Below are 16735 nucleotides of genomic sequence, written 5' to 3'. Positions count from 1 at the left end.
CAGGAAGGGGGCGAACGCGCGCTGCAGGGTCCTGAAGTCCGGCGCGTTCCAGGCCTGCCACCGCGTGGTGGCCCCGGAGCCCTGGTACGGCGCCTGCGTGTACGACCTCTGCGCCTGCGGGGCCAACAGCGACGACTGCCTCTGCGACGCGCTGGAGGCCTACGCTGGACAGTGCAGGGAGGCCGGGGTCCGGCTGCAGTGGAGGAGCCCGTCGCTGTGTGGTGAGCGCGCACACACACACACACACACACGCGCACACACACGCACGCGCACGCACGCGCACGCACGCACACCCACACACACACACACACACACACACACACACACACACACACACACACCCACCCACCCACACACACACACACACACACACCCACACACACACACACACACACACACGCACACACACACACACACCCACCCACCCACCCACACACACACACACACGCGCGCGCACGCACGCACGCGCACGCACGCACACCCACACACACACACACACACACACACACACACACACACCCACCCACCCACACACACACACACACACACACCCACACACACACACACACACACACACACACGCACACACACACACACACACACACACACACACACACAATGAAGGCGAGGCAAGGCAAGTTTATTTGTATAGCACATTTCAGCAACAAGGCAATTCAAAGTGCTTTACATGAGACATTAAAAGCATCAAGATTCAAAATCAAGAATTTCTTTAGAGAGACTCTGAAGTCTACTGAAGATAAATGCATGTTAAACGATAAACGCAAGTTTTTCCAGATCCTGCTGAGACATAAATCATTGAATCCTTGATATATTCTTCAGGTGATAGTACGCTTTGTACATGAACAGTGTGATACAGTTGCTATTTGCCGTGCTACAAAACAGAATAAGGAAATCTCTTCCCCCTCTTTCTCTCTCTCTCTCTTTCTCTCTAGCGGTGGGCTGTCCTGTGGAGAGGGGCTTTGTGTTTGATGAGTGTGGCCCTCCGTGCCCGGTGACCTGCTTTAACGTGGACGTGCCACTAGGGGTGATAGAGAGCCACTGCTTCAAGCCCTGTGTGCCAGGCTGCCAGTGCCCTGCTGGCCTGGTACTGCACAACAACTACTGCATACCAGCTGAGAAGTGCCCCAAGATCATCCATGGCAAATCCTAATGTACACACACACACACGCACACACACACACTTAACCAACCTACTCCCTAACCTACCTACGGACTGCATACAGTAGCTCTCCCATGTCCTACTGTGTATATGGAAGACATGTTGGACAGTCTGACTGATCAGAACCACCAAGTCTGACGAAGAACTTCCCTAAGCTGTGGATTCTTTGAAGCCATTTTATCGATATTTATCAGTATTTTAATGAACATTTTCACATGTATTTTTGTTACTGTTATACTGTATTTGTTGATATGTAGTGTTCCATGTGAATGGTCCAACTGTGTCACTGTTGTGGAGGCAGGTGGTCCAGTATTCTGGTGCTAAGACTGTAAGAATCAGGGACCACCACTACGTTTGGTTCTGAAGTCTGACCCAAGAGATCTGAGAAGCCGTGGTACGGTCTCTGGTCTGACCCGTCTTCTGTCTCAATCTTTAAAAGGGAATCCAAAGAATATACTGTATCTGTATGTTATGCATTTTCACATGAAAGACGATGTAGCACTGATAGAATTTGCCAACACTGGGGCAGTACCATCGGTATATGATTCTAGCTTTGTATAAACAAGGGAAATATAATCTATCAAAGTTCCTTTAAACTATTCTCAGAAAGGCACATTCCTCTCCAACACGTTTCTGTCTTTCCTAGTTTGTCTGCTCTGAGAATGGGCTGGAATTAATTTCCAGAGCAGTAGAGTCACTGTAGTGTACTGTACTATCGTCATGGCATCAGCACTTCTCCTGTACACTTCAGCTGTCCAATCAGCATCACATCTCAGGTGTGTTTGGCCCAGATCCATCCTATCATGTTCCTCTGCCTTTAATAAATGGGCCTATCATGTTCCTCTGCCTTTAATAAATGGGCTATTTCAGAATATATTGCCGCTTTGACTTAATAAACCTACAAGCATACATCATTGTTTTTCATCCGTAACCAACTACTACCAACGGTTTGAGATCAGGTGAGATGGCACAAAATGGCTCCCCTGTCTGGAACCAACAGTCACTTTGTGTTGCCTGGTAACCTGATCGGCCGCTGTCCTGACGACTGATGTTACCGTAGTGATCGCCTGTATAATTCATCGGTCTACGCAGAGAAAACATGGAGCAGGTAAGACCAGGGACATGCAGGCAGGGGAGGAAGGTTTCACTACTCATATATTTGTGTGTGTGTGTGTGTGTGTGTGTGTGTGTGTATGTGTTAGTGGAATGTATAGGACAGAAGGATCTGTGTGTGTGTGTGTTAGTGGAATGTGTAGCACAGAAAGATCCGAGTGTGTGTGTGTGTGTGTTAGTGGAATGTGTAGCACAGAAAGATCCGAGTGTGTGTGTGTGTGTGTGTGTGTTAGTGGAATGTGTAGCACAGAAAGATCCGAGTGTGTGTGTGTGTGTGTGTGTGTGTGTGGAATGTGTAGCACAGAAAGATCCGACCAGAATGATCTATGTGTGTGTGTGTGTGTGTGTGTGTGTGTGTGTGTGTGGTGGGGAGTGGGTACATGAAGAATCTTTATATTCCATTGAGCAATTCAGCTGCACAGTGCCAGTCTCTAGATTTCTCGAAGTAGACCGTTCTCCTTAGCCTGTTTCTAATGTGTGTGTGTGTGTGTGTGTTTGCCACTTGCAGGAGTGTGTGGCTGGTCTGTACCAGTCTCTGGGCCTCTTGCTGGGAGGGGAGTTCTCCCTTCAGGATGTGTGTGTGCTCTTCCACAAGGTGTTCCATCTGCCCTCCAGCACAGGGGATGCACACGCTGCCATTCAGAGGGTAACACACACACACACACACACACACACACTCAGATCCTTCTGTCCTATACATTCCACTAACACACACACACATACAGTGCACTCAAATCATTCTGTCCTACACATTCTACTAACACACACACACACATCCCCAGGGTACGGTCAGATGACAGCTCTGTCCTCCGCAGGTCGCGGGGAGCGGGGAGAGCCGGAGCTGCTCCGGCAGGAGCGTTCTGGATGTTCTGCTGGAGATGGAGAGAGAGAGAGAACGGAGAGAGGAGGTAGACAAGAGGGTGTGACATTCTGCGCACCTGTGGGGAATGTGACTGGACGAGGACAGGGCAGACGCTGTGTTTCTGTCCCATACCGCACACCTGAGTGACTGTGTTTCTGTCCCATACCCCACACCTGAGTGACCGTGTTTCTGTCCCATACCCCACACCTGAGTGACCGTGTTTCTGTCCCATACCCCACACCTGAGTGACTGTGTTTCTGTCCCATACCCCACACCTGAGTGACTGTGTTTCTGTCCCATACCCCACACCTGAGTGACCGTGTTTCTGTCCCATACCCCACACCTGAGTGACCGTGTGTTTCTGTCCCATACCCCACACCTGAGTGACTGTGTTTCTGTCCCATACCCCACACCTGAGTGACCGTGTGTTTCTGTCCCATACCCCACACCTGAGTGACCGTGTTTCTGTCCCATACCGCACACCTGAGTGACCGTGTGTTTCTGTCCCATACCCCACACCTGAGTGACCGTGTTTCTGTCCCATACCACACACCTGAGTGACTGTGTTTCTGTCCCATACCCCACACCTGAGTGACTGTGTTTCTGTCCCATACCACACACCTGAGTGACTGTGTTTCTGTCCCATACCCCACACCTGAGTGACTGTGTTTCTGTCCCATACCCCACACCTGAGTGACTGTGTGTTTCTGTCCCATACCCCACACCTGAGTGACTGTGTTTCTGTCCCATACCCCACACCTGAGTGACTGTGTTTCTGTCCCATACCACACACCTGAGTGACCGTGTTTCTGTCCCATACCACACACCTGAGTGACTGTGTTTCTGTCCCATACCCCACACCTGAGTGACCGTGTTTCTGTCCCATACCCCACACCTGAGTGACCGTGTGTTTCTGTCCCATACCCCACACCTGAGTGACCGTGTGTTTCTGTCCCATACCCCACACCTGAGTGACTGTGTGTTTCTGTCCCATACCGCACACCTGAGTGACTGTGTTTCTGTCCCATACCCCACACCTGAGTGACTGTGTTTCTGTCCCATACCCCACACCTGAGTGACCGTGTGTTTCTGTCCCATACCGCACACCTGAGTGACCGTGTGTTTCTGTCCCATACCCCACACCTGAGTGACCGTGTGTTTCTGTCCCATACCCCACACCTGAGTGACCGTGTGTCCCTGCAGCTCTACTGGGACGTCCAGCTGCTGAATGTGGGGGAACCGGAGCCCGTGAGCCAGACAGACGCACAGATGACCCTCGACCAGGCCTTGAACAACCGCAAACACTCATCCATGTTCATACAATTCCCCCAGCATGCTCAGTGCGGGGAAGACCACGCGATACAGGGCGCTCAGGTAATGGTGGGTATGCATGCGTGTGTCGGTTGTAGGGATTGAGCGTCTCTTGTTTTGCGCGTCTTTCGATGAGCCTCTACTGCCCCCTGGCTGCAGGGAGGGGTGCTGGCGGGGGGGACAGACTGGTGGCTGAGCAGCGGAGGGCGTGTTTGGAGACTGAGGAGGGCAGCCAGGCAGAGCTGGGCCAGGTACCGTAAGCATCAGGAGGGGGATATATTCCAAAAGACGGATTTCTCTTGCTTTAACTCCCACTGTACGTGTGTGTGTGCGTGTGTGTGTGCGTGTGTGTGTGTGCGTGTGTGTGTGTGTTTCTCCCCAGGCTGGTGGCGGAGGGCGTGCGCAGTGTCCTGCCATCTGTGAGCGAGCGTCTAGGGTTGGGGGTCACGGCGGGGTCGAGAGGAGGGGCTCAGAGCTCCGGGGTCACAGCGGGGTCGAGCGGAGGGGCTCAGAGCTGCGGCCTTGTCCCCCTATCAGAGCTCCTCCTGCTGGTGGAAGAGAAGTACGGCATCGTTACTCACGTTCTCTACACAGACATGCTCCAGGAACACCTGGGTGAGGAGACCTGACTGTAGCTTCCCTAACTGTGAAGCGAAAGAACGGGGCCCTTCTAGTGTAGAGACCAATGAATGGGGCCCTTCTAGTGTAGAGACCAATGAATGGGGCCCTTCTAGTGTAGAGACCAATGAATGGGGCCCTTCTAGTGTAGAGACCAATGAATGGGGCCCTTCTAGTGTAGAGACCAATGAACGGGGTCCTTCTAGTGTAGAGACCAATGAACGGGGTCCTTCTAGTGTAGATACCAATGAATGGGGCCCTTCTAGTGTAGAGACCAATGAATGGGGTCCTTCTAGTGTAGAGACCAATGAATGGGGCCCTTCTAGTGTAGAGACCAATATGAACGGGGTCCTTCTAGTGTAGAGACCAATGAATGGGGCCCTTCTAGTGTAGAGACCAATGAATGGGGCCCTTCTAGTGTAGAGACCAATGAACGGGGTCCTTCTAGTGTAGAGACCAATGAATGGGGCCCTTCTAGTGTAGAGACCAATGAATGGGGCCCTTCTAGTGTAGAGACCAATGAATGGGGTCCTTCTAGTGTAGAGACCAATGAATGGGGCCCTTCTAGTGTAGAGACCAATGAACGGGGTCCTTCTAGTGTAGAGACCAATGAACGGGGCCCTTCTAGTGTAGAGACCAATGAACGGGGTCCTTCTAGTCTAGAGACCAATCAACGGTGGTCTGCGGTTTGTTTAACCAATCCTAGGCCAGGATGGCTGGGAGAGCCTGTTGCCGTGGCAACAAGAAGAGAGGGAGGCGGAGCTTGGGCAGTTGACGGAGGAGGCTCTGGAGTCAGGTGACCTGCTGCGTCTGTGTGATCTACCTGGAGCCTTCAGGATATACAGGTAGCGGACGTACTGTGTGCACACACACACACACGGGTCTAGTAATGTACACGTAATGACCGACTGATTGGATGACAGGTCTCATGAAGGCGTGTCACTGAGAGGCTGTCCTGATTGGGTGAAACCCAGGGAAGAGTCATGGTCGGCCATCTCCCTCCTCGCTGAGATACACGCCTTCCAACAGCAGGAGAGGAATACACTCACTGCCTTAAGCAAGAGGTAAAAACTCACACATACGCACACACTAGGGGTGTAACGATACACTAATCTCACGATACGATACGATACACGATATTGGGTTGACGATAACAATACGATACGATACACTTAGGGCAGGTGTGAAGCGTTGCAGTAGCGCTGCTGTTCACACCAGTAGTGCATTTCTCCACATTTCTACTCCACTACACTTTGTGAATGTAGAGCTTAACTGTTGTAATATCATGGATAGGCCTAGAGACAAAAGACGTGTTTGTTACCAGCGTTGTGTAGCCAGCGTTCACTGATATACAATAAACATATCACAATGTTTTCACCTTGACGATACGTATTGTGACGTTTCTGTATCGCGATATATTGTGGCACGATATATTGTTACACCCCTAGCACACACACACACACACAGCTCTAACCCTGACCACACACACACACACACACACACACACAGCTCTAACCCTGACCACCCACACACACCCACACACACACACACACACACTCAGCTCTAACCCTGACCACACACACACACACACACACACACACACACACACACACACACACACACACACACACACACAGCTCTAACCCTGACCATGACTGAGTCTGTTACTCATTGCTCTCTGTCTGTGGAGGCTGGACCCGCCGACCCTGCGGCTGTTGTGTCTTTACCTTCGCCTGGCGGCCCTCAGAGCGAGGAGGGAGGAGCTAGCCCGCGGCGCGCTGCTGGCCGCCAGACAGTCCTGGGAGACGTGGTGAGACAGTGGGAGCCGGTGTTGCGTTGCTAATGAGCTGTGTCGATGGGTCGGGATACGCACACACCAGTGTTTGCCATGTCTCTCCTATGATGTTTTTAGCCCTTTTTGCTCAGAAAATGTAATTTTCTATAAATCTATAAATGTTCTTAGCCGTTGGACAAACATACTCCAGGAGCTTGCTCGATCGCCTTGTTGAGAGGGGTCAGGGAAGAATTTTTACAGCTCACTTTTCTTGCCGCCGATGGTACTGTTTTTTTGCTTCCCTCTGGAATATGTGTGACCTAGGCCCACCTCCCTTGCATTGTGTTACCTCTGTGTATGAATTGCGCTAAACAAATAAAGCTTTGATTGATTGATTGATTGATCGTTCTGCCATGCGGTGTGTGTCTGCACCCCTTACCACCCCCCTCAGGCCATGTGTTAGGAGCCCCTGCTGTGATACAGAGCAGGCCAAAGTCTGGCTACAGATGGAGGAGAGGGAGGGGGAGGGGGAGGAGCCTGCTCTCCCCGTCTCATCACAGCAGGTACCGCCCCCCTGTATGCGCTAACGGCACACTGTTGTCTTCCCGCTGGAGCTCGACCCTTGACCCCTGGGCCTCTCCTAGGCGGTGCTGCACTGCATGGTGCAGAGTCAGGAACAGGAGAGGAAGTGCCTGCTCGGGCTGCTGCACGGGGTCTCCCTGGAGGACCTGCAAGGGCCAGGTCCCCAGACGTCATCTGGAGAGGGTCTGTCTGCCTGTCTGTCTGTCTGCCTGCCTGCCTGTCTGTCTGTCTGTCTGTCTGTCTGTCTGTCTGTCTGTCTGTCTGTCTGCCTGTCTGCCTGTCTGTCTGTCTGTCTGTGTCTGTCTGTCTGCCTGTCTGTCTGTCTGTCTGCCTGTCTGTCTGTCTGCCTGCCTGCCTGCCTGCCTGCCTGCCTGTCTGTCTGCCTGCCTGTCTGCCTGTCTGTCTGTCTGTCTGTCTGTCTGTCTGTCTATCCATCCGTCTTTATCGTCTTTTATGCTTTTTCTATATCTTTTTTATACTTATCTTTACTTCCTGTTTTATCTGCTGAGTCATTCATAGTGAACTGGGGTCCCCCTGTGCAGTGTGCCTGTATAGAGCTGTAATGCTTCCCCAGAGCCCGGCCAGCAGAGGGCAGCGCTGAGAGACGCGTGTGTGAGGAGGATAAGACACGCCATCCTGCAGACACACACCCAGGAGCAGTCACCCCAGAGATCGCCCCAACTAGCGCAGGGGTCTCCCCAGCTGCCCCCACCGGGCCGGGCCCCGGGCGGACCAGCAGGGCCCTCCTCCCAGCCTGGGTGGGGAGCCTGGGCCCTGGTTCTGCTGACCCAGCTGATGGAGCTCCAGGAGGCCCGGGTCTCTGCGGTGCTGCCCACACTACTGGATATGGTGAGTCTGTCACCAGCATAGAGCTGGAGTCACCAGAACGCATGGAAAACACACACATCATATCGGAGACACTCGCCCAGTTCGTTTTTCCCATTGTTAAGCACACTGTGCTTTGTACATAAAAACGCTTGGTGTGTCAGTAGAAGTATAGTTCTTCTTTCTAAATCCACAGTTAGAGTTCAGAGCTGGAGGTGTTTAGTAGATATTCAGTTGAGATCACTTTTGTCAAAATTGACTCATTATTAGCATGCAACTATAAATACATAGCATATGAATTTTGGCGGTGTGCTATGTTCGGGGGGCCCCCTGCCTTCCACCGATGTGGAAAGCGCGTTAGCAGGGGGAGGCAATCTAGGTGTTCCCCCCCTCTGGGCCGCTTGGCCCAGAGAGCCAGAAGGGGGAACGGCATCTAGCCCCCTGCCTCCATTACGATCAGAGTGGGCCGCGATCGGGAAGACGCTCGGAGGTAACTCAGCCCACTAAGACCGTCAAAGAGAGCCACAGGGGGACTGCTGTACATTATAGTCCCCGGTCCCCACGGGCCGACGCTTCGTGGAGTCCAAAGGAGATACAGCCTAGTGTCTTTGCCTCCATGGCGACCGGAGGGGCCGCTGGATGGCCCTCCGGAGATGTTTCGGCCCACGGTCACCACGGAGAGCCACAGAGACCAGCTAGTGTCTATCCTGGCTTCCACTAGCCCACGCATAGTGGAATACTGGAAGAATGCAGCAATACCCCCGGAACAGAGAGCAACGATGATAACAGAGATGACATCGACATACGCAGGTGGAGCAGGGGAGGTGGTGGGGCGAGCATGCAAATACACAACCAGCAGTAATGGCAAGCACGAACAATGACATGTTTTGACAGCTTAAATACAGGCGCTCTAGCGAGCTGAACCAATGCTATGACAGCTGACAGTCAGCTGGTGGTTAGTGTCATTACGGCGTGTGACTGATTAACCTCTGCCGATTACCCCGGCCGTGACGTTCGTGCCTCGCCTGAAGTTACGTCGGAGACTTAACTTGTTCTAAATGTTAGGATTCTCATTGGTTAGTATCAGGGATGTGTATTGTGGGCACAATAATCATTAGTTATAGTCATTATATTTCACGTTTCTCTTGTTTGAGTAGTTTGATCCTGATCAGAGACAGAGTATGGATGGCTAGATCATGGTCAGACTGAATGGTTCCAGCCTTGAGGAAGTTAGTCACGCCCTCAGGAGGGGAGTCTGAGAGGACCGGTGTATAATTGAGAGCTTTGCTCTGGAGCTAAACATGCAGCAGCTAAGCATGCACTTAGAACAAGGCACTGTACACAGAACAGGTGTTTCTAGGAACAACAAAAAAAACTGGTGCACGTGCATTTTTACCAGACAACAGGCTATATGAACTCCAGTACTTCCTGAAATTAGACATGCTTCTCTATTTCCTGTCCTACACTATTGGATGAAGTGATTAATCAGGTGTTTCTGACTGCAGCACAATGATCAGGCACGCCTGAATAATCATTTCATCCAATAGTGTAGGACAGGAAATAGATAAGTATGTCTAAGTTCAGGAAATACTGGAGTTGTGCATATAGCCAACTGAGGAGAGTCAATTGCGCGATTTTCTGGATTTCAAGAATTGACAGGAGGTGCTCAGGGACCCTTCTGCTTTTCACACAGTTTAGAGCTCTGGGAGTTAAATGCTATGCAGATGAAATTAATAACACTTAAAACATTTCATACAGTATATTCATATTCATGAAGAAAATATCAGGTTTCCACTCCATTATCACAAAGGAGCATGCACCATGGGTGTTTACTACAGGAACTAAGGAATAGTTCTATCCCTGCGTGTGTGTGTGTGTGTGTTTGTGTGTGTGTGTGTGTGTGTGTGTGTGTGTGTGTGTGTGTGTGTGTGTGTGTGTGTGTGTGTGTGTGTGTGTGTGTGTGTGTGTGTGTCAGAGCGAGCTGCGTCTCCAAGCCCTGCGGAAAGAATATGAGCGTGAACTCAGAGAGCAACGTCTCACCTGCCTGCTCACACTCCTGACCTCAGACAACCATTCCAACACCCCACTCACCCCTGACCCCTGCGCCCTGGGGCACTCTGAGCCAATCACAGCCCAGAACAATGCCACAGCAGACCCAATCATGGACTGGACCAGCAGAGACCCAGGCCAAGCCCACATTAATGGAAACAGGGAGAGACAGGACCTCTGTACAGGTAGCTATACACACACCCTCTCACTCTCTCTACACGCACGCACGCACGCACACACACACACACACACACACACACACACACACACACACACACACACACACACACACACACACACACAGCAATGGTAAAATGGTGTGCGTTCTTCCAGGCTGTGGGATGACTCTTGAAGACCTGCCCTACCTGGAGATCCTGTGTGTACCAGACGCTTATGATTCGTCCAACGCACGCCAAGCCAACACACACCCCTCCATCGACGGGCGGACTGCAGAGGGAGGGGACCAGCAGGGCGGGGAGGACAGCCCCAGAAAGAGCTTTGAGAAACAGGACTCTCTGATCACCATGGCCTGGAGCAAACCTCCAGAGGGCGCCACTGAGCCCCAGGTAGCAGCTACGGTAAAACCCTCACCCCCATAAGCACATAGAGTACCATCACCTCACCACATACAACCACCCAGCTTACCCAACGAGGGTTAAACAGCAAAGTTGTGTGTCTGTAGGTCATGTGTGTGTCCCTGTCGTGTGTCTGTAGGTCATGTGTCTGTAGGTCATGTGTGTGTCCCTGTCGTGTGTCTGTAGGTCATGTGTCTGTAGGTCATGTGTGTGTCCCTGTCGTGTGTCTGTAGGTCATGTGTATCCCTGTCGTGTGTCTGTAGGTCATGTGTGTGTCCCTGTCGTGTGTCTGTAGGTCATGTGTGTGTCCCTGTCGTGTGTCTGTAGGTCATGTGTCTGTAGGTCATGTGTGTGTCCCTGTCGTGTGTCTGTAGGTCATGTGTCTGTAGGTCATGTGTGTGTCCCTGTCGTGTGTCTGTAGGTCATGTGTCTGTAGGTCATGTGTGTGTCCCTGTTTTGTGTCTGTAGGTCATGTGTGTGTCCCTGTCGTGTGTCTGTAGGTCATGTGTGTGTCCCTGTCATGTGTCTGTAGGTCATGTGTGTGTCCCTGGCATGTGTCTGTAGGTCATGTATGTGTCCCTGTCGTGTGTCTGTAGGTCATGTGTGTGTCCCTGTCGTGTGTCTGTAGGTCATGTGTGTCCCTGTGGTGTGTCTGTAGGTCATGTGTGTGTCCCTGTCGTGTGTATATAGGTCATGTGTGTCCCTGTCTTGTGTCTGTAGGTCATGTGTGTGTCCCTGTCGTGTGTCTGTAGGTCATGTGTGTGTCCCTGTCATGTGTCTGTAGGTCATGTGTGTGTCCCTGTCGTGTGTCTGTAGGTCATGTGTCTGTAGGTCGTGTGTCTGTAGGTCGTGTGTGTGTCCCTGTCGTGTGTCTGTAGGTCATGTGTCTGTAGGTCATGTGTGTGTCCCTATTGTGTGTCTGTAGGTCATGTGGTGTCCCTGTCGTGTGTCTGTAGGCCATGTGTGTGTCCCTGTCATGTGTCTGTAGGTCATGTGTATGTAGGCCATGTGTCTGTAGGTCGTGTGTGTGTCCTTGTGTGTCTGCAGGTCATGTGTGTGTCCCTGTCGTGTGTCTGTAGGTCATGTGTCTGTAGGTCATGTGTGTGTCCCTGTCGTGTGTCTGTAGGTCATGTGTCTGTAGGTCGTGTGTGTGTCCCTGTCGTGTGTCTGTAGGTCATGTGTCTGTAGGTCATGTGTGTGTCCCTGTCGTGTGTCTGCAGGTCATGTGTGTGTCCCTGTCGTGTGTCTATAGGTCATGTGTGTGTCCCTGTCGTGTGTCTGTAGGTCATGTGTCTGTAGGTCGTGTGTCTGTAGGTCGTGTGTGTGTCCCTGTCGTGTGTCTGTAGGTCATGTGTCTGTAGGTCATGTGTGTGTCCCTATTGTGTGTCTGTAGGTCATGTGGTGTCCCTGTCGTGTGTCTGTAGGCCATGTGTGTGTCCCTGTCATGTGTCTGTAGGTCATGTGTATGTAGGCCATGTGTCTGTAGGTCGTGTGTGTGTCCTTGTGTGTCTGCAGGTCATGTGTGTGTCCCTGTCGTGTGTCTGTAGGTCATGTGTCTGTAGGTCATGTGTGTGTCCCTGTCGTGTGTCTGTAGGTCATGTGTCTGTAGGTCGTGTGTGTGTCCCTGTCGTGTGTCTGTAGGTCATGTGTCTGTAGGTCATGTGTGTGTCCCTGTCGTGTGTCTGCAGGTCATGTGTGTGTCCCTGTCGTGTGTCTATAGGTCATGTGTCTGTAGGTCATGTGTGTCCCTGTCGTGTGTCTGTAGGTCATGTGTCTGTAGGTCATGTGTGTGTCCCTGTCGTGTGTCTGTAGGTCATGTGTCTGTAGGTCGTGTGTGTGTCCTTGTGTGTCTGTAGGTCATGTGTGTGTCCCTGTCGTGTGTCTGCAGGTCATGTGTGTGTCCCTGTCGTGTGTCTATAGGTCATGTGTCTGTAGGTCATGTGTGTCCCTGTCGTGTGTCTGTAGGTCATGTGTGTGTCCCTGTCGTGTGTCTGTAGGTCATGTGTCTGTAGGTCATGTGTGTGTCCCTGTCGTGTGTCTGTAGGTCATGTGTCTGTAGGTCGTGTGTGTGTCCTTGTGTGTCTGTAGGTCATGTGTGTGTCCCTGTCGTGTGTCTGCAGGTCATGTGTGTGTCCCTGTCGTGTGTCTATAGGTCATGTGTCTGTAGGTCATGTGTGTCCCTGTCGTGTGTCTGTAGGTCATGTGTGTGTCCCTGTCGTGTGTCTGTAGGTCATGTCTTCTGCAGCAGAGGAGCAGCAGGTTGAAGAGTGCAGTGTGCATCACACACCTGGACAAAAGCGCCACAGTGACCCGTCCGGGGACCCTGCTAGGGACAGTGACCCGTCCGGGGACCCCGCTGGGGACAGTGACCCGCTGGGAGACGCGCGGTGTGAGAAGACGACGCTGGACTCCTCCCTGTTCCAGTCTAGCTCCAAAGCTGGACCGCCCCACTCTCAGGAGCCTGCAGGCCAGCTCTGTATCGCACGACAGGTCCTTCATTCATTTGGTCAGACACTATCAGAAGCCATCATGTCTAGCTCCTCTGACTGTCTCACGCTAAGACAATTCAATCAATCAATCAATCAATCAATCAATCACCTTTATTAATCGGACACTTGTCCATATAAAAAACAATTACAACAATATAAATACAAGACAGTGATACAAAAAAGGGTTTTAACTCAGTGTAGAAGGCACTGGTACCAATATGTCCAGAAGTGGGAACCGTATCTTACGGCGCTAAACTTGGGGTTAGACAGCAGCTGGGTGACTTGATTCTGTGACCCATTTAAGCAGCAAGATCATTTATACATCAAGTTCCTAAGCAGAGCCTTAAAGGTGCTAATTCTTGCCGTGCTGAATAGTTCACTGGCACTACTCCACCTGGGCTTGTTCAAAAAGATTCTGAAACAGTCATTGTAGGCAACCCGTAGTTTGCGACAGCTCCCCTTTTTAGGGGGCAGTATACAGCGGGGTACAAAAAGTTCTAAAAAGATTTAACTTCACAAAATCTCCTAGCCAGCATATTAGCCTGAATATTAGCCTGTACAACATGCGGCGCTGTCTATACATGTCATCATCATCTAATCTAATGAGACGTATTTAGCTGGACAGATTCTCTCAGCCTAACCCTGGTCTCCTGCCTGGTGCTGCGTTGCAGATACAGTCTGCAGATCTGGAGGAGGGGTTGACAGTGGACCAGCCTGCGGAGAGGGAAGAAGACCTCCCTCTTGACCTGCACACACACGCCGAGCACACAGGGGCTCCAGAGGCGCCGCACACACACCGCGCTGCTGGCGTTCCCGAGGAGGGCCGGAACGATCTCCCTGTAGATGAGGTCACCGATGAGCTCACGGCTGCAGCGGCCAATGAGTGTGCTTACCTGGGTGCCATGGGAGGGTATCCGGCTGACTGGGAAGCATGTTGCACGGAGACTGAGCCAGAGCCCTGGTCTCAGAGTGGACTAGCTCAGTCTGCTTCAGGCCTCAACCCCCAGAACACAGCACACACTGCAGTAAGACCAGGCCTCAACCCCCAGAACACAACACACACTGCAGTAAGACCAGGCCTCAACCCCCAGAACACAGCACACACTGCAGTAAGACCAGGCCTCAACCCCCAGAACACAACACACACTGCGCTAAGACCAGGACTCAACCCCCAGAACACAACACACACTGCAGTAAGACCAGGCCTCAACCCCCAGAACACAACACACACTGCAGTAAGACCAGGCCTCAACCCCCAGAACACAGCACACACTGCGCTAATACCATAATACAACCCCCAGAACACAGCACACACTGCAATAAGACCATAATACAACCCCCAGAACACAGCACACACTGCAGTAAGACCATAATACAACCCCCAGAACACAACACACACTGCAGTAAGACCATAATACAACCCCCAGAACACAGCACACACTGCAGTAAGACCATAATACAACCCCCAGAACACAACACACACTGCAGTAAGACCATGATACAACCCCCAGAACACAGCACACACTGCAATAAGACCATAATACAACCCCCAGAACACAGCACACACTGCAATAAGACCATAATACAACCCCCAGAACACAGCACACACTGCAATAAGACCAGGCCTCAACCCCCAGAACACAGCACACACTGCGCTAAGACCATAATACAACCCCCAGAACACAGCACACACTGCGCTAAGACCATAATACAACCCCCAGAACACAGCACACACTGCAATAAGACCAGGCCTCAACCCCCAGAACACAGCACACACTGCGCTAAGACCAGGACTCAACCCCCAGAACACAGCACACACTGCAGTAAGACCAGGCCTCAACCCCCAGAACACAGCACACACTGCAATAAGACCATAATACAACCCCCAGAACACAGCACACACTGCAATAAGACCATAATACAACCCCCAGAACACAGCACACACTGCAATAAGACCATAATACAACCCCCAGAACACAACACACACTGCTGTAAGACGAGCACCAACGCCTAGCACGCTTTCACTTCATCTAACGCTATCAGGTGTTGTGTTGTGATTCGAGAATGGAAGTCACGCTGCAAATTCTAAAAAATCATGTTACTTGTGACTTGTCTTACAGAGGGAGTCAAATGACCCTGAGAGTGTGAGAATGAAAGAACCGGCGATGAGGAGAGAGAGAACAAGGGAGCCAGTGTCTGTGATGGAGAGAGAGGAGACGATGCGCAGTCTAGTGGACATGCAGAGGAAGGTGGAACAGAAGCAGCAGAGAGACAGAGAGAGGCAGCTACTGAGGGTGAGAGGAGAGGGGGGCGGGGCTTAAAGAAATGATTTTTGTGACAAACTAATCTTAGACGTCATGAAGACATGACTTTCAGGCTACCTGCTTCTCGTCTGTCCCAGGTCCAGGAGCGCCTGTCAATCATCCAGAACAGGAAGTCAGAGGAGGACCTGATGGGCCTGAAACAGGGAGACCGTCTCCGACACCTCACACACAACCTACCACAGGCGAGTCTGCTTCTCTCTCTCACACACACACACACACACACTCACACTCTCCAGCTGGTGAGCAGCCTACTCCTGTACAGCAGTCAGTGTTGGGTGTGTGTTGACGTCTCAGGAGGATAAGAGCCATCAGAAGACTGTGGTCCGAGAGCGACTGGCCCAGCTGAGCAGAGAACGCTCATATGTCCTGCAGTCCAAACGAGACAGGTGACTGAGCGTAACACCGCCGACACGTTTGACATAGGCAAAACAGGAAACGACACGTTTGACACAGCTATAACAGGAAATGACACGTCTGAGACACAGGCAAAACAGGAAATGACATGTTTGAGACACAGGCAAAACAGGAAACGACACGTTTGAGACACAGGCAAAACAGGAAACGACACGTTTGAGACACAGGCAAAACAGGAAACGACACATCTTAGACACAGGCAAAACAGGAAACGACACATCTTAGACACAGGCAAAACAGGAAACGACACATCTGAGACACAGGCAAAACAGGAAACGACACGTCTGAGACACAGGCAAAACAGGAAACGACATATCTGAGACACAGGCAAAACAGGAAACGACACGTCTGAGACACAGGCAAAACAGGAAACGGCTGTCTCGCGTCTTCCTTTCATCTGCATATCCTCTCCCCTCTCTCTGCAGGAACACGGCGGGGTTCAAGGAGCTCCTGAGTCCTGTGGCCTCACACGGCGCAGACACAGAGGATGGCACGGACTGACGCAGGCTCACTGACTGCTCAAGGAAAATGTTTTAGCTCTCACTAAATAAAAATGCCATGCATTAAAGATGGGATCTGATGTTACTAACAATATTCGGTACACGGCGACAACGCACAA

General features: G+C 51.6%; 2 protein-coding genes across 5 annotated transcripts in view; both read left to right on the top strand.

Moving 5' to 3' along the window:
* kcp (kielin cysteine rich BMP regulator) overlaps positions 1–1171 on the top strand; it is a gene marked incomplete at both ends in the record, with an annotated part of 40428 nt that extends 39257 nt beyond the window's left edge. The window contains 2 exons of the mRNA XM_084453210.1: positions 1–221; positions 954–1171. The exon at positions 1–221 is cut by the window's left edge and continues 80 nt beyond it. Coding sequence (XP_084309336.1) covers positions 1–221; positions 954–1171 — 439 coding nt within the window. The remainder of the gene's footprint in view (positions 222–953) is intronic.
* A 6314-nt stretch (positions 1172–7485) lies between these two features.
* LOC311320635 (uncharacterized protein) lies at positions 7486–16704 on the top strand. Of its 4 annotated transcripts, none has more exons than XM_084452435.1 (10): positions 7486–7623; positions 8015–8289; positions 10241–10499; positions 10648–10880; positions 13119–13379; positions 14050–14445; positions 15499–15672; positions 15780–15884; positions 15997–16088; positions 16542–16704. In XM_084452435.1, the coding sequence occupies exons 1-10, from the start codon at positions 7518–7520 to the stop codon at positions 16615–16617; spliced, it is 1977 nt and encodes a 658-aa protein (XP_084308561.1). In that variant the 5' UTR covers positions 7486–7517; the 3' UTR covers positions 16618–16704. The 4 variants fall into 4 exon arrangements, with proteins under 4 accessions (XP_084308561.1, XP_084308563.1, XP_084308562.1 ...); XM_084452437.1 differs by having other exon boundaries at positions 10648–10892; positions 14050–14226; XM_084452436.1 differs by having other exon boundaries at positions 10648–10892; positions 14050–14403.
* The last annotated feature ends 31 nt before the right edge of the window (positions 16705–16735 follow it).

Source organism: Borostomias antarcticus, assembly GCF_949987555.1.
Source record: "Borostomias antarcticus genome assembly, chromosome: 18".
Classification (NCBI taxonomy): Eukaryota; Metazoa; Chordata; class Actinopteri; order Stomiiformes; family Stomiidae; genus Borostomias; species Borostomias antarcticus.
Note: the sequence above shows the minus strand (reverse complement) of the source record. Positions and strands in the feature narration are given on the sequence as shown.